The sequence below is a fragment of the Erythrolamprus reginae genome, chromosome Z, assembly GCF_031021105.1.
Source record: "Erythrolamprus reginae isolate rEryReg1 chromosome Z, rEryReg1.hap1, whole genome shotgun sequence".
NCBI lineage: Eukaryota > Metazoa > Chordata > Lepidosauria > Squamata > Dipsadidae > Erythrolamprus > Erythrolamprus reginae.
Genome location: NC_091963.1, coordinates 136,245,599 through 136,262,068, shown reverse-complemented (window position 1 = coordinate 136,262,068; position 16,470 = coordinate 136,245,599). Strand labels below are relative to the sequence as shown.

The following is a 16,470-nucleotide window of genomic DNA, read 5'->3' as shown; positions in this document are numbered from 1 at the left end:
CCTGAGACGTTGCCACCGTTATAAATACAGGCCGTTATAAATAAATTCAGGTTTGCCAGGCAGCCGAATTTTGATCCTATGTCTGTAGGGAAGTGTGACTGTCATCAATGTGTGGACTGGTTGTGAGTCATCTTTTCAGTGCAGTTTTAATTTTGAACAGTCACTTAATGAATGGTTGTAAATCAAGGACTACCAGTATGCACCTTCCTTAATATCTCTTTATGACAAAAGTACTTCAACTGAAGCCATGTGCATTTTTGTCTGAGATGGTGGTAGCAAGTGGCAATACCATTTATTTATTCATTCATTCATTCATTCATTCATTCATTCATTCATTCATTCATTCATTCATTCATTCATTCCAATACACAATGAGGGTTTTAGTGGGTATATATCTATATACACATAGTAAAATACATGATGAAGGTTATAGAGGAGATATACTCATAGTAAAATATATCTAAGAAAGAATAGAAAAGAAGATATAATAATAGAACATGTCAATGAAAAAATAGAAGAAGAGATATAGGAATAGAAGAAAGGAATAGGAGATATAGGAGAGCAATAGGACAGGGGACGGAAGGCACTCTAGTGCACTTGTACTTGCCCCTTACTGACCTCTTAGGAATCTGGATAGGTCAACCGTAGATAATCTAAGGGTAAAGTGTTAGGGGTTTGGGGATGACACTATGGAGTCCGGTAATGAGTTCCACGCTTCAACAACTCGGTTACTGAAGTCATATTTTTTACAGTCAAGTTTGGAGCAGTTAATATTAAGTTTAAATCTGTTGTGTGCTCTTTTGTTGTTGTGGTTGAAGCTGAAGTAGTTGTTGACAGGCAGGACGTTGCAGCATATAATCTTGTGGGCAATACTTAGATCTTGTTTAAGGCGGTCTTAGTTCTAAACTTTCTAGGCCCAGGATTGAAAGTCTAGTCTCATAGGGTATTCTGTTTCGAGTGGAGGAGTGAAGGCAAATATATGTGTACCAGGATAATGTTGCAGGACCACTTTTGAGGTCAATCACCGCAACCAGAACCTTAGTCTTCAAAGCTTTTGCAGTCATGCTAGAGCCCATCCTCAGGGAACTTCTCTCTTTCAGAATATGTGCTATGGGCTATTCTATACGCCATCACTCTGCTAAACAAATAATTTCCTCAACACTGTCAGACTTTTTACTAAATCTGCATTTCTATTTCTACTAGTTTTACTCATCATTCCTATCATCCTTTTCCTCCCACCTAGGACTGTATGACTGTACCTTGTTGCTTGTATCCTAAGATTTTATTAATATTGATTGTTTCTTTATTGCTTATTTGTCCCCTATGACAATCATTAAGTGTTGTACCACATGATTCTTGACCAATGTCTCTTTTTCTTTTATGTATGCTGAGAGCATATGCACCAAGACAAATTTCTTGTGTGTCCAATCACATTTGCCCAATAAAAAAAATTATATTCTACTCAATTCCATTCTTTGTCAAGTGGACCAGGTGCCTCCATTCGACCACCTTCAATTTAAGTGAAACTTTGCACATATATTCCTTATGGTATAAAACTGAGCTGTGTAAAATTTTAACCTAAAAATCCACACCCCTCAGTTTTATACCATAAGGAATATATGTGCAAAGTTTCATTGAAATTGAAGGTGGTCGAGTAGGGAAGATTTTGAAAATTGGTCCACTTGACAAAGAATGACCCATGTAGCATTTACGTGGGGCTTGGTTGCGGATATGCAATGAACAAAAACATACAATTTCTCAGCTACTAAGATATAAGATATAATTGCATCTATAGATTTCCCTTGATCTAGATGAGTTGTCCATATATTTTTGAAGTGGAGGAGCTGCAGGTTGTAGGATAGTTTTTTTCTGAAACCAAATTGTTTGTTAGAGAGCAAATTATTAGTTTCTAGATGGAGAGTAATTGATTGGTTTATAATTGATTCCATGACTTTGCATGTGACACATGTAGGCTGAAGTTTCCAAGGTTCGTGCTGTTGTAAAATGGAATGTTTGCAACTGTCATTTCTTCCTAGTATGTAGGAATATACTTCCTAGTATATACTAGGAAGAAATGACAGTTGCAAACATTCCATTTTACAACAGCACGAAGCTTGGAAACTTCAGCCTGATGATGGTGAATGTGATTTCACCGAAACGTCGCATAAACATGCAAAATATTACACAGGACAAAACCCGAACTCAGAACAATCTACATACATATACCCGTGAAAATTTACGAAAACAAATATATATATATATATATATATATACACACACACACCCACTAAAACCCTCATTGTGTATTGGACAAAATAAATAAATAAAATAAATTGTTGGCTGAGCAGGTACAAAAATAGCCAGGGAAATGTTTGAAGCCTTAGAATACGGCTCCCTTGTCAATCAATAGGAGTGATTTACCAATAGCGTATCACACACTTAGGAGCCAAAGCCACAAACAATATGCACATCAAAATAGTCCAAAGCACATATTTTGATAGGGAAAAATTCCCTGAGGGAGGCCTTCAGCATAAGTCGGAAAACTTGGAAGACTAAACTTTTACTTCTGGTGACAGATTGAACTGCAATGCCAATTCTCTTCTCTTCTCTTCTTTTGTTAGAGAGGTTGTCTAGGGGCTGTTGCTTGCCCCAAAATTTACTGCTTTATCAACAGTCTTGCTAAGGGAGAAAGGATTACGTTCAATTTTTCCGGAGATTTTTCCAAACAAGATAACTCTTCCAAAGTAAGTAAGCACCTCTATGTGATACTGGGGTTATTACATTGTTCTGCTTGGAAGGCATATTTCTACTTCCTTGGGTATAGAAAGAATTATAAAGAGTTTCTTATTCATGAATGATCCCTATAAGGGAAACACTTATAATAGCCATCACACCCACCTTTGGTGTTTGGTTTGGGATTCATATGTGGAAAATAAGAAAAAAGAATTCGCTTTTTTTTAATCAATTGATTGGTGAGCTAAGCAAAAAGGAAGGAGGAAAGAAATATAAAAATATAAAATCATAGGCTGGAAGGGATCACGGAGGTCTTCTACTCCAACCTGGTTATTAGATCAATTACAGTGTTCCCTCGATTTCCGCGGGGGGATGCGTTCCGAGACCGCCCGCGAAAGTGGAATTTCCGCGAAGTAGAGATGCGGAAATAAATACACTATTTTTGGCTATGAACAGTATCACAAGCCTTCCCCTAACACTTTAAACCCCTAAACTGCAATTTCTCATTCCATTAGCAATCATTTAGATTATTACTCACCATGTTTATTTATTAAAGTTTGTTAAAAAAAAATTTATTAAAGGTGGATGAAAGTTTGGCGATGACGTATGATGTCATCAGGCGGGAAAAACCATGGTATAGGGAAAAAGAAACCGCAAAGTATTTTTTAATTAATATTTTTGAAAAACCGTGTTATAGCCGTTTCGCGAAGTTCGAACCCGCGAAAATTGAGGGACCAATTGAGGAAATAAGGGAGGGATGGGGAGATTTCCATGGAAGGATTGCTTAAGCCTAAATCAGTCGCTCTGCATATGCTCAGGATTGCCCTTGCCCCACTTCCAAGACCAATATTATATTGACCTCTTTCATTGACAAAACTATATCGATCTTTTTTCATTTGCTTATCACGTCTAAAGCTGAAGTCTGAAACATTCCATGTTGGCAGCGAGGCATCCATAAGGGTGGATGAGACCAGATTTTTCCTGAACGAAGCAGAGGATTTCAGCCAGGTAACTGAGCCAGGATTGATTGATTTAAAGAATGGTTGAGCTGTGAAAATGCAAGGAAGGAGTCATAGAATAATAGGGAAGGGACCATGGAGTTCTATCCAGTCTTTTCTTGAAGATGTCCAGTAATGGTGCACCCATAACTCCACGAAGCAAGCTATTCCATTGATTGTTCTTACTTTCAGGAAGTTTCTCCTTAGTTATCTTTAATATGCTTCTACTCATTGCCTTATTTTGCCCTCAAGTTCTTTGGAAAGCTCTCTTAGTCCATGCTGCAACTGAACCATGTAAGCTGGTAGCATCTTCAAGATTAACCAACTTCCTTCGGGCAAAACTTTTCCATTAGGTGCCCAAAGTATATATACTTTGGTATAAATGTATATGGGATCATGACTGCTTTATATTAATTGGGTTTCTTTTAATATGGGGTTTTACATAGTTTATATTCGACTTGTTTTTATTGCTCTGTATCTATTTGTATCTTTATTTATATTATTATTGTAAGCCGCCCTGAGTCCTTCGGGATTGGGCAGCATAGAAGTCGAATGAATGAATGAATGAATGAATGAATGAATGAATGAATGAATGAATGAATTAATAAACAAATAAATAGGATTTGTTGTTATTAGACTTGAAACACTGGGAATGGAAGAGAGGAGGGAGCAACAGAGAAGAACCAGACATCATCATCATCATAATAATAATAATAATAATAATAATAATAATAATAATAATAATAATTTGTAAATCAGGGTTGAACTGTGAGGTCCTTGGAGCTCTCTGAACTTGGCTGTTTTCTTTGTGGATGTTTCATTACTGAGCTAGGTAATTTTATCATTCTTAGAACAATCCCACTGCCTAGGTAAATGACATTACCTAGATACAGTACAAGAGATACAAAGACACTTTGAAAGCCTCATTCAAGCCCCTCAATATTGACACCACCTCCTGGGAATCCCTGGCACAAGATTGATCAACATGGTGCAGGCTGATCCACTAAGGCTGCCAGACCTCTGAGCCCAGAAGAACATTCAAACCAGAACTGCAAATGCTGTGACAAATTGCCCAACATGCCCAACATTTTGTGCCCCTTATAGGAATTGCCCAACATTTTGTGCCCCTTATAGAAACATAGAAGACTGACGGCAGAAAAAGACCTCATGGTCCATCTAGTCTGCCCTTATACTATTTCCTGTATTTTATCTTACAATGGATATAGGTTTATCCCAGGCATGTTTAAATTCAGTTACTGTGGATTTACCAACCACGTCTGCTGGAAGTTTGTTCCAAGGATCTACTACTCTTTCAGTGAAATAATATTTTCTCACGTTGCTTTTGATCTTTCCCCCAACTAACTTCAGATTGTGTCCCCTTGTTCTTGTGTTCACTTTCCTATTAAAAACACTTCCCTCTTGAACCTTATTTAACCCTTTAACATATTTAAATGTTTTGATCATGTCCCCCCTTTTCCTTCTGTCATGCAGACTATACAGATTGAGTTCATTAAGTCTTTCCTGATATGTTTTATGCTTAAGACCTTCCACCATTCTTTTAGCCCGTCTTTGGACCCGTTCAATTTTGTCAATATCTTTTTGTAGGTGAGGTCTCCAGAACTGAACACAGTATTCCAAATGTGGTCTCACCAGCGCTCTATATAAGGGGATCACAATCTCCCTGTTCCTGCTTGTTATACCTCTAGCTATGCAGCCAAGCATCCTACTTGCTTTCCCTACTGCCCGACCACACTGTTCACCCATTTTGAGACTGTCAGAAATCACTACCCCTAAATCCTTCTCTTCTGAAATTTTTGCTACCGGTAACACAGAACTGCCAATGCAATACTCAGATTGTTCATCCATCATCAGATAGTAATGAAATGTCTACAATAAAACAATCAAGTTCAGAGAACATCCAACAATTCTTTCACCTACTGTTCTTCTCCCTTTTTTTTTAGCATATTACACCAAATGGAATAACAACATGAGTGTGCAGCAAAGGCTAATTTCTCCTAGTGTGTTACACTGTCTCAATGGCAGTTTTGCAAACTGAACCTAGCAAGCAAGTTTCTGGGTAAAGCGATTCCTAAAATTGAAACAGGTTGTGGGGACAGGCTTTCAGCTTCCTATCGCTTTCTTTTTCAGATCACTACAGAAATTGAGCTAATTTCACCGTTCGATCCTGTCCCCATCATCATTGGCAGCACCATTGGAGGCATCGTGCTTTTAGCCATTATAGTGGCCATCTTGTATAAGGTTTGTGCTGGTGGTTTGTGCTGTCACTCAGTTTGATGTCTGACTTGCTAGAATCTGAGCATATGGGACATTATTCCCATTTCATTCATTCTGCCGCACGAATCCCAGCGGCCGGTTAGGTCCCACAGAGTTGGCTTTCTCCGGGTCCCGTTGACGAAACAATGTCTTCTGCTGGGACCCAGGGGAAGAGCCTTCTTTGTGGCGGCCCCGACCCTCTGGAATCAACTCCCCCCCCGGAGATCAGGACTGCCCCCACCCTCCTTGCCTTTCGCAAACTCCTCAAAACTCACCTCTGTCACCAGGCATGGGGAAATTGATTCCCCTGGGCCATTTCCGCTTTATGTATGGTCTGTATGAGATGTACGATTGCTTTTATATTACGGGTTTTAAATTGTTTTAAATGTTGGATTTGTATTGTTCCTGTTGTGAGCTACTCCGAGTCCTCGGAAAGAGGTGGCATACAAATCTAATTAATTAGTTAAGTGGTTAAGTGGTTAATTGGTTAATTAATTAATTAGTTGGTTAATTGGTTAATTGGTTAATTGGTTAATTGGTTAGTCAATTGGTTAGTCAATTGGTTAGTCAATTAATTAGTCAATTAATTAGTCAATTAATTAGTCAATTAATTAGTCAATTAATTAGTCAATTAATTAGTTAGTCAGTTTCTCTGTTAAATCAACTCCAGAACCTAGATCAGTTTTAGTGGAGGCATTTCCTCTATCTGATTGCAAAGTAAAGCAGATTATTTTATTTTTTTTAGCAGGAAGTTCAAATAGAAATAAAGCATGTACCCAGGCTGTATTCTCCATATGCTGTAAGATACAGCAGTATTATTATTATTCCCTGAAATGTTCTTTGACAGTTCACATTCTATGCCAGAAAATCTCAGCCTCTTGAAGCTCAGAGTATGGTCTGGCAGAGAGAAACAAAAAAAAAGAACTTATGACCCAGGACCCATTTGAAATTATAACAGATTCCAAATGCTAATTATGACCTGAATTTTGAGCTTCTGATGTCATCCCTTTTACAGTTTTATATGACTGAATTTTGAATGCTTGGCAGCTGGCCCACATTTATAGCCATTTGCAGAGCCCTGTGGTAACATGACCACGATTTACATTACATTATTTACATTTAAATCAGCCCACAGTGAACAATGGGTTCGCTTAACAAGCACCAAAAAAAAAAAAGGTTGTAACATTGGATCTGTAGTGATCTACTTTACAACTGTAACAACTTGCACCTTAATTGTTTGGCTCACTTATGGTTATAAATCAAGGATTACGTGACGTTCACATATATTAGAAGAATGTTTCTCAATCTTGCCAACTTTAAGATATGTAGACTGTTCTGCCAAGCTCTCTGGTAGGAGCCTCCCGAAAATTCAAAGGTACAAATTTCAGACACACACACACGTTTGAAAATTCAAAACAATGTTCTTTATCACAAAATTTAAAATAAACTAAGCACTCTTTTTGTATTGCAAAGAGCACTCGTCCCAAAACAACCGGGTAGTCTGTACAATTAACCTTAAGCAGTCATTAAGTACTTAGCTAGCAGCTGTGAAGAAACTTCACACCCCTTCTTCTTCCAACGAAGTAAGACACACACACACACACACACACGTTGCTCTGCTTTGTTTTCAAAGGCGTGAAAAATCAACAAACAAAGTCCAGAAACCAGCAACACAGGATTCCTGAAGAACTCCGATCAGATATTCTTCCACAACGGCCAAATCCACATGCTGCTATTTATAGCAGCAGCCCTAATTACTGGAGCCCCACCCAAACACCGGTGGCCGCTCTTATCTCCTGTAATATGTCCTTACTTGGTCTCTTCTACGCATAATTCTGCGCTTGCGTTGGTCCAAAACGTCTTCATCTGAATCAAGGGAAGATAAGGGAGATTGACTGCCTGGGCTGTGTGCCAAGCCCCTCTCTGCCGAGTCACTCCCACCTTCTTCTTCGTCCGAGGAAACTAAACTCTGAACTGACTCTGTCGGCAATAACACAGGCCTATGACATGTTGCATTTTCCCCTGCATCCACCTCCACATTCCCTGGGGCAGGAGCTGGGCCAAAGCCAACCACAACAGTAGACTTTAATTCCCAGAATTCCCCACCCAAATTAACTTCATCTGTCCCGCACACTTTGATTCTTGAGTTGTGTCTCATCTGCTAGATATACATGGCAAGAACCGGGGAGGAACAGTGGTTAGAGTGCAGCAGTGCAGACTACTTCAGTTAACTGTTAGCTGTAGTTGAGTAGTTCAAATCTCACCACCAGTTCAAGGTTGACTCAGCCTTCCATTCTTCCGAGGTGGGTAAAATGAGGACCTAGATTGTTGGGGGCAATAGGCTGATTCTTTAAACCAGTGTTTCCCAACCTTGGCAACTTGAAGATATTTGGACTTCAACTCCCAGAATTCCCCAGCCAGCATTTGCTGGCTGGGAAATTCTGGGAGTTGAAGTCCAAATATCTTCAAGTTGCCAAGGTTGGGAAACACTGCTTTAAACCACTTAGAGAGGGCTGAAAAAGCAGCATGGTGCGGTATATAAGTCTAAATGCTATGGCTATTGTTAATTCTGGGAGTTGAAGTCCACACATCTTAAAGTCCCCAAAATTGAAAAACACTGCATTAGCACATTAAATTCTACACTCTGGATTTTTTCAGGACCTACAAGTAAACAGATGCAAGGAATACATTTCCTGTTAGGTACTCTTTGCAGCTACTTTCACATTTTAGAAAAAAGATTAGAAGATCCTCATAGTGCTGGTCTATTATTTTGGTTCTGTTGAGAGATGCGTTGCGATTCACCTTAAACCTGCTTCTCTCTCTTCCCGACCCCTGCCCCTATCATCTCTCCAGTTTGGATTCTTCAAACGCAAGCGTTCACCCCAAATGGATGCTAACGCAGCAGGAGCAGCTACTCCCTGTGAGCAAGCTCCTTCAACTTCAGCTGTTTCCTAAGGGAGAAGAGGATTCTGGGTCTGGGTGCCACTTGGAAACCGGGATGCCTGCCTTGTCTGGAACAGGAAGAATACAGTTCGTCGGACAGGGCCGAAAAACAGAGAGGCAGGACCTCTAGATCTCTAGGAGAGGAATGGGATGGATAGGGAGGGAGGAAGGGAGGGATTGAGAGATGAGAGGGCTAGACGTTAAGTAGACTTAACTAATTTAAAATTCAAATAAATGTATATTAAAAACAAAAGTATGGTGGCAGGTTTTTTTGCCTACGAAAATGGCTTGAACAAATTGAGTCAACGAGTCCATCAGGAGAAGGGCGGCCTGTTGTGGTTGGATCACAGCTAGCTCCTCTAATAATGGACTTTGAGCCAGAGGAGGGGGATCCGTCCGAGCATCGGAGACCTGTGTGTTTATTGGAGGATTCAGACAATGAGGGGGAAGGAGAGATGGAAGATGAAGGCTCTGGAGAGATAGAGGTGGAGGCCCTTGTAATCCCTATGGAGGCCTTATCTGGGTCGGATGAGGAGGGGGTGATTAATGATCCAATCCTGAATGTGCGTGTGCGAAGGATTAGGGGGAGACAGGAACAGTTGCACAGATGCAGGAGGAGATCTGGATCACAGCTGAGAATAATAGGGAATTCTGCAGCGTGCATAAAAGGGGAGGTTTGTGGGAGTGTTGTTTACAGGAGTTATCGTTCGTGGTTTAACAGAGAAAGAGAAACAGATCTAAACCAATACCCCTGCTTCCTTGGAGAAACCCAGCCTTTGGACAATTGTTTTATGAAAGAGTGTAGCTATTGCATAAAAGAGTGAGTACTTTGCTTCAGCCCAGTTTGGAGACATTATTTACAAACCTTGTGGGGTTTGGGACATTTGTTATCGGCCTCGAAGATAACTCAGACTCTTTGGCAGTAACAGATATTCTTTTGCCGTAATTGCAGCTCTCAGCCAACTTGTTATGAAAATATATTTTGGTGTTTCTGAAACTCCAGTCTGTGTGTTTGATTTTGACCTTAATCACTGCTCAACTGACAGGCCAGGCAGAACACGGCCTATACATTGAAATAATAAATAAATAATACTAAATAAATAAATTGATATCACCAGGAAATAAAATGACACACAGGAGAGTCATCTAGGAATGTTCCCACTTTGGAATAGGAGTTGGGGAATACTTCTACAGGAATTCAAAACATGCATGTTTATGGCAAAGTTGAAATGTAGGAGAGAATGCCTTGCTGCATTCAATTTCTTTCTTGGGTGGCTGCAAATTTCTGACTCCAAGAGAAGATTTTACATTTCAGATTATTAAACTCATGCGCGCTGCCCATCCTTGTGGTCGGCTTGATGGCAAAGAGAAGAATTTTGCCACAGTCATTGCAGAGTGATTGTATGTCTTTTTTCTTTCTTATGAAATTGCTCTGTGTTCCCCATTTGCAGTCCAAAAGTGGCTGTGCTTGCCTAATGCAATATGTTTACACACATGGTAGTAGGTTTGCACAACACATTCACTTAAACTGTGGTTTGCTAAGTTTTATTTCCAGGATTTATACAACTTTCTGAATCATAAACTACTCACAAAGATGGGGCTTTCGAAACCATTCGATAGTAGTGATAATTTGTGGTTCAGGGTCCTATTGCTCTCTTATATCTCCTATACCTTTCTTCTATTCCTATATCTCTTCTTCTATTCTTTCATTGATATGTTCTATTACTTTATCTTCTTTTCTATTCTTTCAGAGATATATTTTACTATGAGTATCTCCTCTTTAACCTTCATCATGTATTTTACTATGTGTATATAGATATATATATACCCACTATAACCCTCATTGTGTATTGGACAAAATAAATAAATAAATAAATAAGGGTGTCCTGCATCATATATAGTCAGGGTACAGATAGTCCTTGTTTAATGAGTGATTGTTTTAGAACTGTTTTGCAGTTATGACTGCCACAGAACAGGTGCTTTATAGCCTTAAAGCACTCCTGGCTATTTAAATTGTAGCACACGATGGCATATTGGACAGTCATCTATAACCAGTCATGGCATTCCATGGTCACATGACTGATTCATGATGTTCCCAGCAAACCGCCCACTTAAGCGAATGGTTTCATTTAACAACTGTGATGTTCAATTAATGATCCTAATAAAAGCCAGAAGGTTACTGGCTTCGTATGTGAGTGCTTCTACATATGAATGCAATGACTTAAGATGGGTAATTCCGTCTTCAACTGTGGTCGTAAATTGAGGACTACCTGTAATCCACATACAGATTGGGTGGGTTTTCATCTTCCAAGGCAAGTGGGTGCTTTAGAGCAGTGGTTTTCAACCAGTGTGCCGTGGCACACTAGTGTGCCGCGAGACATGGTCAGGTGTGCCGCGAAGCTCAGAGAGAAAGAAAGCAAGAGAGAGAAAAGGCAAGAGAGAAAGAAAGAGAAAGAGCGAGCGAGAGAGAGAGAGAGAAAGAGAACAAGAGAGAAAGAAAGAGAGAGAAAGAAAGAAAGCAAGAGAGAGAGAGAAAGAGAGGGAGGGAAGGAGAGAGAGAAAGACATAGAGGGAGGGAGGGAGGGAGGGAGAGAGAGAGCAAAAAAGAGGAAGGAAGGAAGGAAGAGAAAGAAAGAGGAATGGAGAGAGAAAAAAAGAAAGAGAAAGGAAGGGAGAGAAAGAGGCAGGGAGAAAGAAATAGAGTGAAGGGGAGGAAGAGAGAAAGAGAGAATTTTTTGTCCAAACTTTTTTTACCCCCCCCCCCCCGCTCAACGTGCCCCAGGGTTTCGTAAATGTAAAAAATGTGCCGCGGCTCAAAAAAGGTTGAAAATCACTGCTTTAGAGCACCTGGGTTGACAAGGTGCTCTAAAGGTAGGTCTTTGTACCAGCTCAATCCCCACCAGGGCCTTGTGTTTGCAAATACAGTGAACCCTCGATCATCGCGAGGGTTCCGTTCCAGGACCCCACGCGATGATCGATTTTTAGCGAAGTAGCGGTGCGGAAGTAAAAACACCATCTGCGCGTGCGCAGATGGTGTTTTTGCTTCCACTGCCGCCCGCCCTTCGCCCGCCCACCCCGTTGCTCGCGCCTGGGGTGCGCGCGCGTTTGGGGACTCCCTAGATCCGCTCCCCAGCTGGGGAGCGGATCTAGGGAGTCCCCAAACGCGCGCGCTTTCCCCAGCAACACGCGCACTTTCCCCAGCAACGCGCGCGCGGTGGAGACTCCCTAGATCCGCTCCCCAGCTGGGGAGCGGATCTAGGGAGTCCCCACCGCGCGCGCGTTGCTGGGGAAAGCGCGCGCGTTTGGGGACTCCCTAGATCCGCTCCCCAGCTGGGGAGCGGATCTAGGGAGTCCCCACCGCGCGCGCGTTGCTGGGGAAAGCGCGCGCGTTTGGGGACTCCCTATATCCGCTCCCCAGCTGGGGAGCGGATCTAGGGAGTCCCAAACGCGCGCGCGTTGCTGGGGAAAGCGCGCGCGTTGCTGGGGAAAGCGCGCGCGTTTGGGGACTCCCTATATCCGCTCCCCAGCTGGGGAGCGGATCTAGGGAGTCCCAAACGCGCGCGCGTTGCTGGGGAAAGCGCGCGCGTTTGGGGACTCCCTATATCCGCTCCCCAGCTGGGGAGCGGATCTAGGGAGTCCCAAACGCGCGCGCGTTGCTGGGGAAAGCGCGCGCGTTTGGGGACTCCCTATATCCGCTCCCCAGCTGGGGAGCGGATCTAGGGAGTCCCAAACGCGCGCGCGTTGCTGGGGAAAGCGCGCGCGTTTAGGGACTCCCTATATCCGCTCCCCAGCTGAAAATTCAAAACAATGTTCTTTATACTGAAAATTCACTTAAACCAAGCCCTCTTTTGGTATTGCAAAGAGCACTGGTCTCCAAACAAACTGGTAATTTGTACAAGTCCCTTATCAGTTCTGTGATACTTAGCTTGCAGCTGTGAGGCAATTCACAGTCCTTCTTTCACAAAGTGAAACACACTTTGCTCTGCTTTAGTTTCAAAGCGGGGGAAAATCAGCACACAAAAGGTCAAAGTCAGTAAAGCAGTCACGAATCACAACGATCAGATAATCCTCCATAATGGCCAAACCCACAGGCTGCTATTTATAGCTGCCTCACTAATTACCACAGCCCCACCCAACCACAGGTGGCCTCATTTTCTTTGATAATAATCTCTCAGTTGTTGTTGCCTATGCATCGCTCTCCGCATGTGTGGCTGTATCATTAACTCTTGTTCTGAATCCAAGGAGGAGCTAGATAATTGATCTCCTTCTGAGCTGTCTGCCATACTCTCCTCCTCCCTGTCACTCATGTCTTCTTGGTCAGAGGAGCCTTCATCAGCAGACTCCACCGGGGGCAAAACAGACCTGCAGCATGTGGATGTCTCCCCCACATCCACAGTCCTTGGGGCAGGAGCTGGGCCAGAGCTAACCACAACACTGTTCCATGCCTTCATTTATTCTTTGCACAAGGACATTTTCTTCTAAATCAAAGTCCCCAACTCCTGATCTGTGGACATGCACTGGGCCGCACAAACAAGCAAAGCCCCATCCATGGGATGTGCTGTGAGGGATCCATGTCTGGCTCAGCTGGTCATGGATTTTGAGGACCAGGAGACGGAGAAGTACTGGCATCGCAGGTGAGTGTTCTTGCCCTCGGAGACTGAGAGTGGAGACTGAGGAACTACCAGGGACTGTAGCATTCCCAATTATGGAAGTTAGTGAGTCAAATGGGGAATCAGAGGAGGAGGGCCCCCCACCGTTAGATGCAAGAGTCAGGAGAATGTGGTCTAGACAGGAATATCTAAAGAGGAATGGTTCTTGGTGTTAAGAGATCTATGGGACACTTGGCCACACCTTGCCAGTATATAAGGGAAAGTCATCATCATGGATAATGGAGACTCAAAGTTGAGAGGACTTTCTGGGTTCAAATCCTTTTCCTTCATGCGGATGATATGCTTTGCACAGTTTCAATGAATCGTGAGTCTGTTCAAGCTGCCAGAGTCACTTTATAGCACTCTGGCTTCAGGGAGTTTTATCTTCAGCTCATTAGAGAGATAGCTGCCAGAATTCAATTCAATTTAATTCAATTTATTAGATTTATATGCCGCCCCTCTCTGAAGACTCGGGGCGGCTCACAACAATGATAAAAACAATATTATAATGGCACAAATCTAATATTAAAAATAACTAAAACCCTATCACAATTAAAACCAGACAACCCATACATACCAAACATAATTTATAATAAGCCTTGGGGAAAGATGTCTCAAATCCCCCATGCCTGGCAGTATAGGTGGGTCTTCAGTAGTTTACGGAAGACGAGGGTGGGAGCAGTTCTAATCTCCGGGGGGAGTTGATTCCAGAGGGCCGGGGCCACCACAGAGGAGGCTCTTCCCCTGGGGCCTGCCAGATGACATTGTTTAGTCAATGGGACCCGGAGAAGGCCAACTCTGTGGGATCTTATCAGTCGATGGGATTCGTGCGGTAGCAGGCGGTTCCTTAGATATTACCCAGTGAAGTGCATGATTCGTTTTATCAGTAAATTTTGCTTATGATCAGCTTTGCATCAGCGTGTGTGGTTCTTTATTTTTGATTGTTGCTAGGCCTGGACAGAACAGGATGTAGGCAGCATGCAAAAAACAAGCTCTCTCCAGTCTGCAGAAAAATCTTTCTCCACGGAACCCCTCCCTGGAGTCCAAAACATTCTCTCTCCATCCCGATTGAAAGCAAAATGGCTTTCACATTTAACGGCTTCTTTCTTGATGGATGAAAGCAACCTGCCTCCTTTTTTTTCTTCCCCTAAGAGACAGGGTCGAGGTGTTGGGAAAGAGATAATGGGCGAGTGGCAAGAGTATTTAGAAACCTCTTGAACTTCTGTACCAATATATTTCAGAGCTGCTGTTTTGAAAAGGAGGAAGTTAAAAGCAAATTTAACAGGACCCTTCCCATAAGCTCACAGGGGTATGATTCAATTTTCTGTTGACTTCCTGGACTTTGCACGATTTACATCAAGCCGCTGCATTTCAGGCTTTCTTGAATTGTGTGGAAACCCATATTTTACTTTGTTTGCACCAAATTAGGAAATATTTCTTCAAGTACATATTTTGAACAATTCCTGCCCTTAATGAAACCCATTCTCTTGGTCCCAAGTCATTAGTTTGGATATGCAAAGTCCCACTTTATTTATTTATTTATTAAATTTATATGCCGCCCCTCTCCGTAGACTCGGGGCGGCTCACAGCAGTGATAGAAACAATGTACAATATAAATCTAATAATACGAAGTTAAAAACCCATAATTTAAAAAACATGCACACAACACACCATACATAAATTATACAGGCCTGGGGAAAATGTCTCAATTCCTCCCATGCCTGACGGCAGAGTTGGGTTTTGAGAAGTTTACGAAAGGCAAGGAGGGTGGGGGCAATTCTGATCTCTGGGGGGAGTTGGTTCCAGAGGTCCTGCAAATGACATTGTTTAGTCGACGGGACCCGGAGAAGGCCAACTCTGTGGGACCTAACCGGTCGCTGGGATTCGTGCGGCAGAAGGCGGTCCCGGAGATATTCTGGTCCGATGCCATGAAGGGCTTTATAGGTCATAACCAACACTTTGAATTGTGACCGGAAACTGATCGGCAACCAATGCAGGCTGTGGAGTGTTGGTGTAACATGGGCATATTTAGGGAAGCCCATGATTGCTCTCGCAGCTGCATTCTGCATGATCTAAAGTTTCCAAACACTTTTCAGAGGTAGCCCCATGTAGTCTCGCAAAGGTGTTCCTCATTAGATAGATGAGCAACAACCGTGTGAATTGTGTTTTTATGAAATACGTGATAGTACATCTTGATTGTTCAGTTCCTTCTTCAAGGAGGGCAAAATATGCAGAACAGATTCACTAGGAATGGTTTAGAATGTACTTCAATGTCACTGCCTTTTGATTTGTGTCTATACCGATTAGATAGGCAGAATGAATCAGGTAGAATTACTTGGACAACAACTAGATTAAAGGTTTAGAGAAGTTACTCTTAGGTTGTCTATTGCAGAGATGTCGGATCACAAGAGCATGGAATATATGCCTCATTTGGGGCCTAGGGGATCTAAGAGAGTATTTCTCAACATTTATTTATTTAAGATATATGGACTGAAACTCCCAGAATTCTCCAGCCAGCCATGTTGGCTGGGGAATTCTGGGAATTGAAGTCCACATATCTTAAAATGGCCAAGCTTCAGTCACACAGAAATTTATTCCTTTTTAGGACCAAGAACTATGATTATTTAGGACCAAGAACTATTTTAGGACCAAGAACTACTACTATTATTATTATTATTATTATTATTATTATTATTATTATTATTATTATTATTATTATTATTATTATTACTATTTATTAGATTTGTATGCCGCCCCTCTCTGCAGACTCGGAACAGACTAGGAACATAATTGTGACCCATAACTCTGATTTTGCCACCTTCCATCGTTTAGTTTTGTCTTAGAAAAACGAGACTGTACAGTAAAAACAAGTC

General features: G+C 41.9%; 1 protein-coding gene across 1 annotated transcript in view; it reads left to right on the top strand.

Moving 5' to 3' along the window:
* Window positions 1–9,945, top strand: part of LOC139154815 (integrin alpha-X-like) — a 63,285-nt gene extending 53,340 nt beyond the window's left edge. Inside the window, exons 27-30 of the mRNA XM_070729815.1 lie at window positions 2,622–2,744; window positions 3,649–3,741; window positions 5,880–5,990; window positions 8,859–9,945. Coding sequence (XP_070585916.1) covers window positions 2,622–2,744; window positions 3,649–3,741; window positions 5,880–5,990; window positions 8,859–8,960 — 429 coding nt within the window. The 3' untranslated portion in view covers window positions 8,961–9,945. The remainder of the gene's footprint in view (window positions 1–2,621; window positions 2,745–3,648; window positions 3,742–5,879; window positions 5,991–8,858) is intronic.
* Window positions 9,946–16,470: the final 6,525 nt, after the last annotated feature.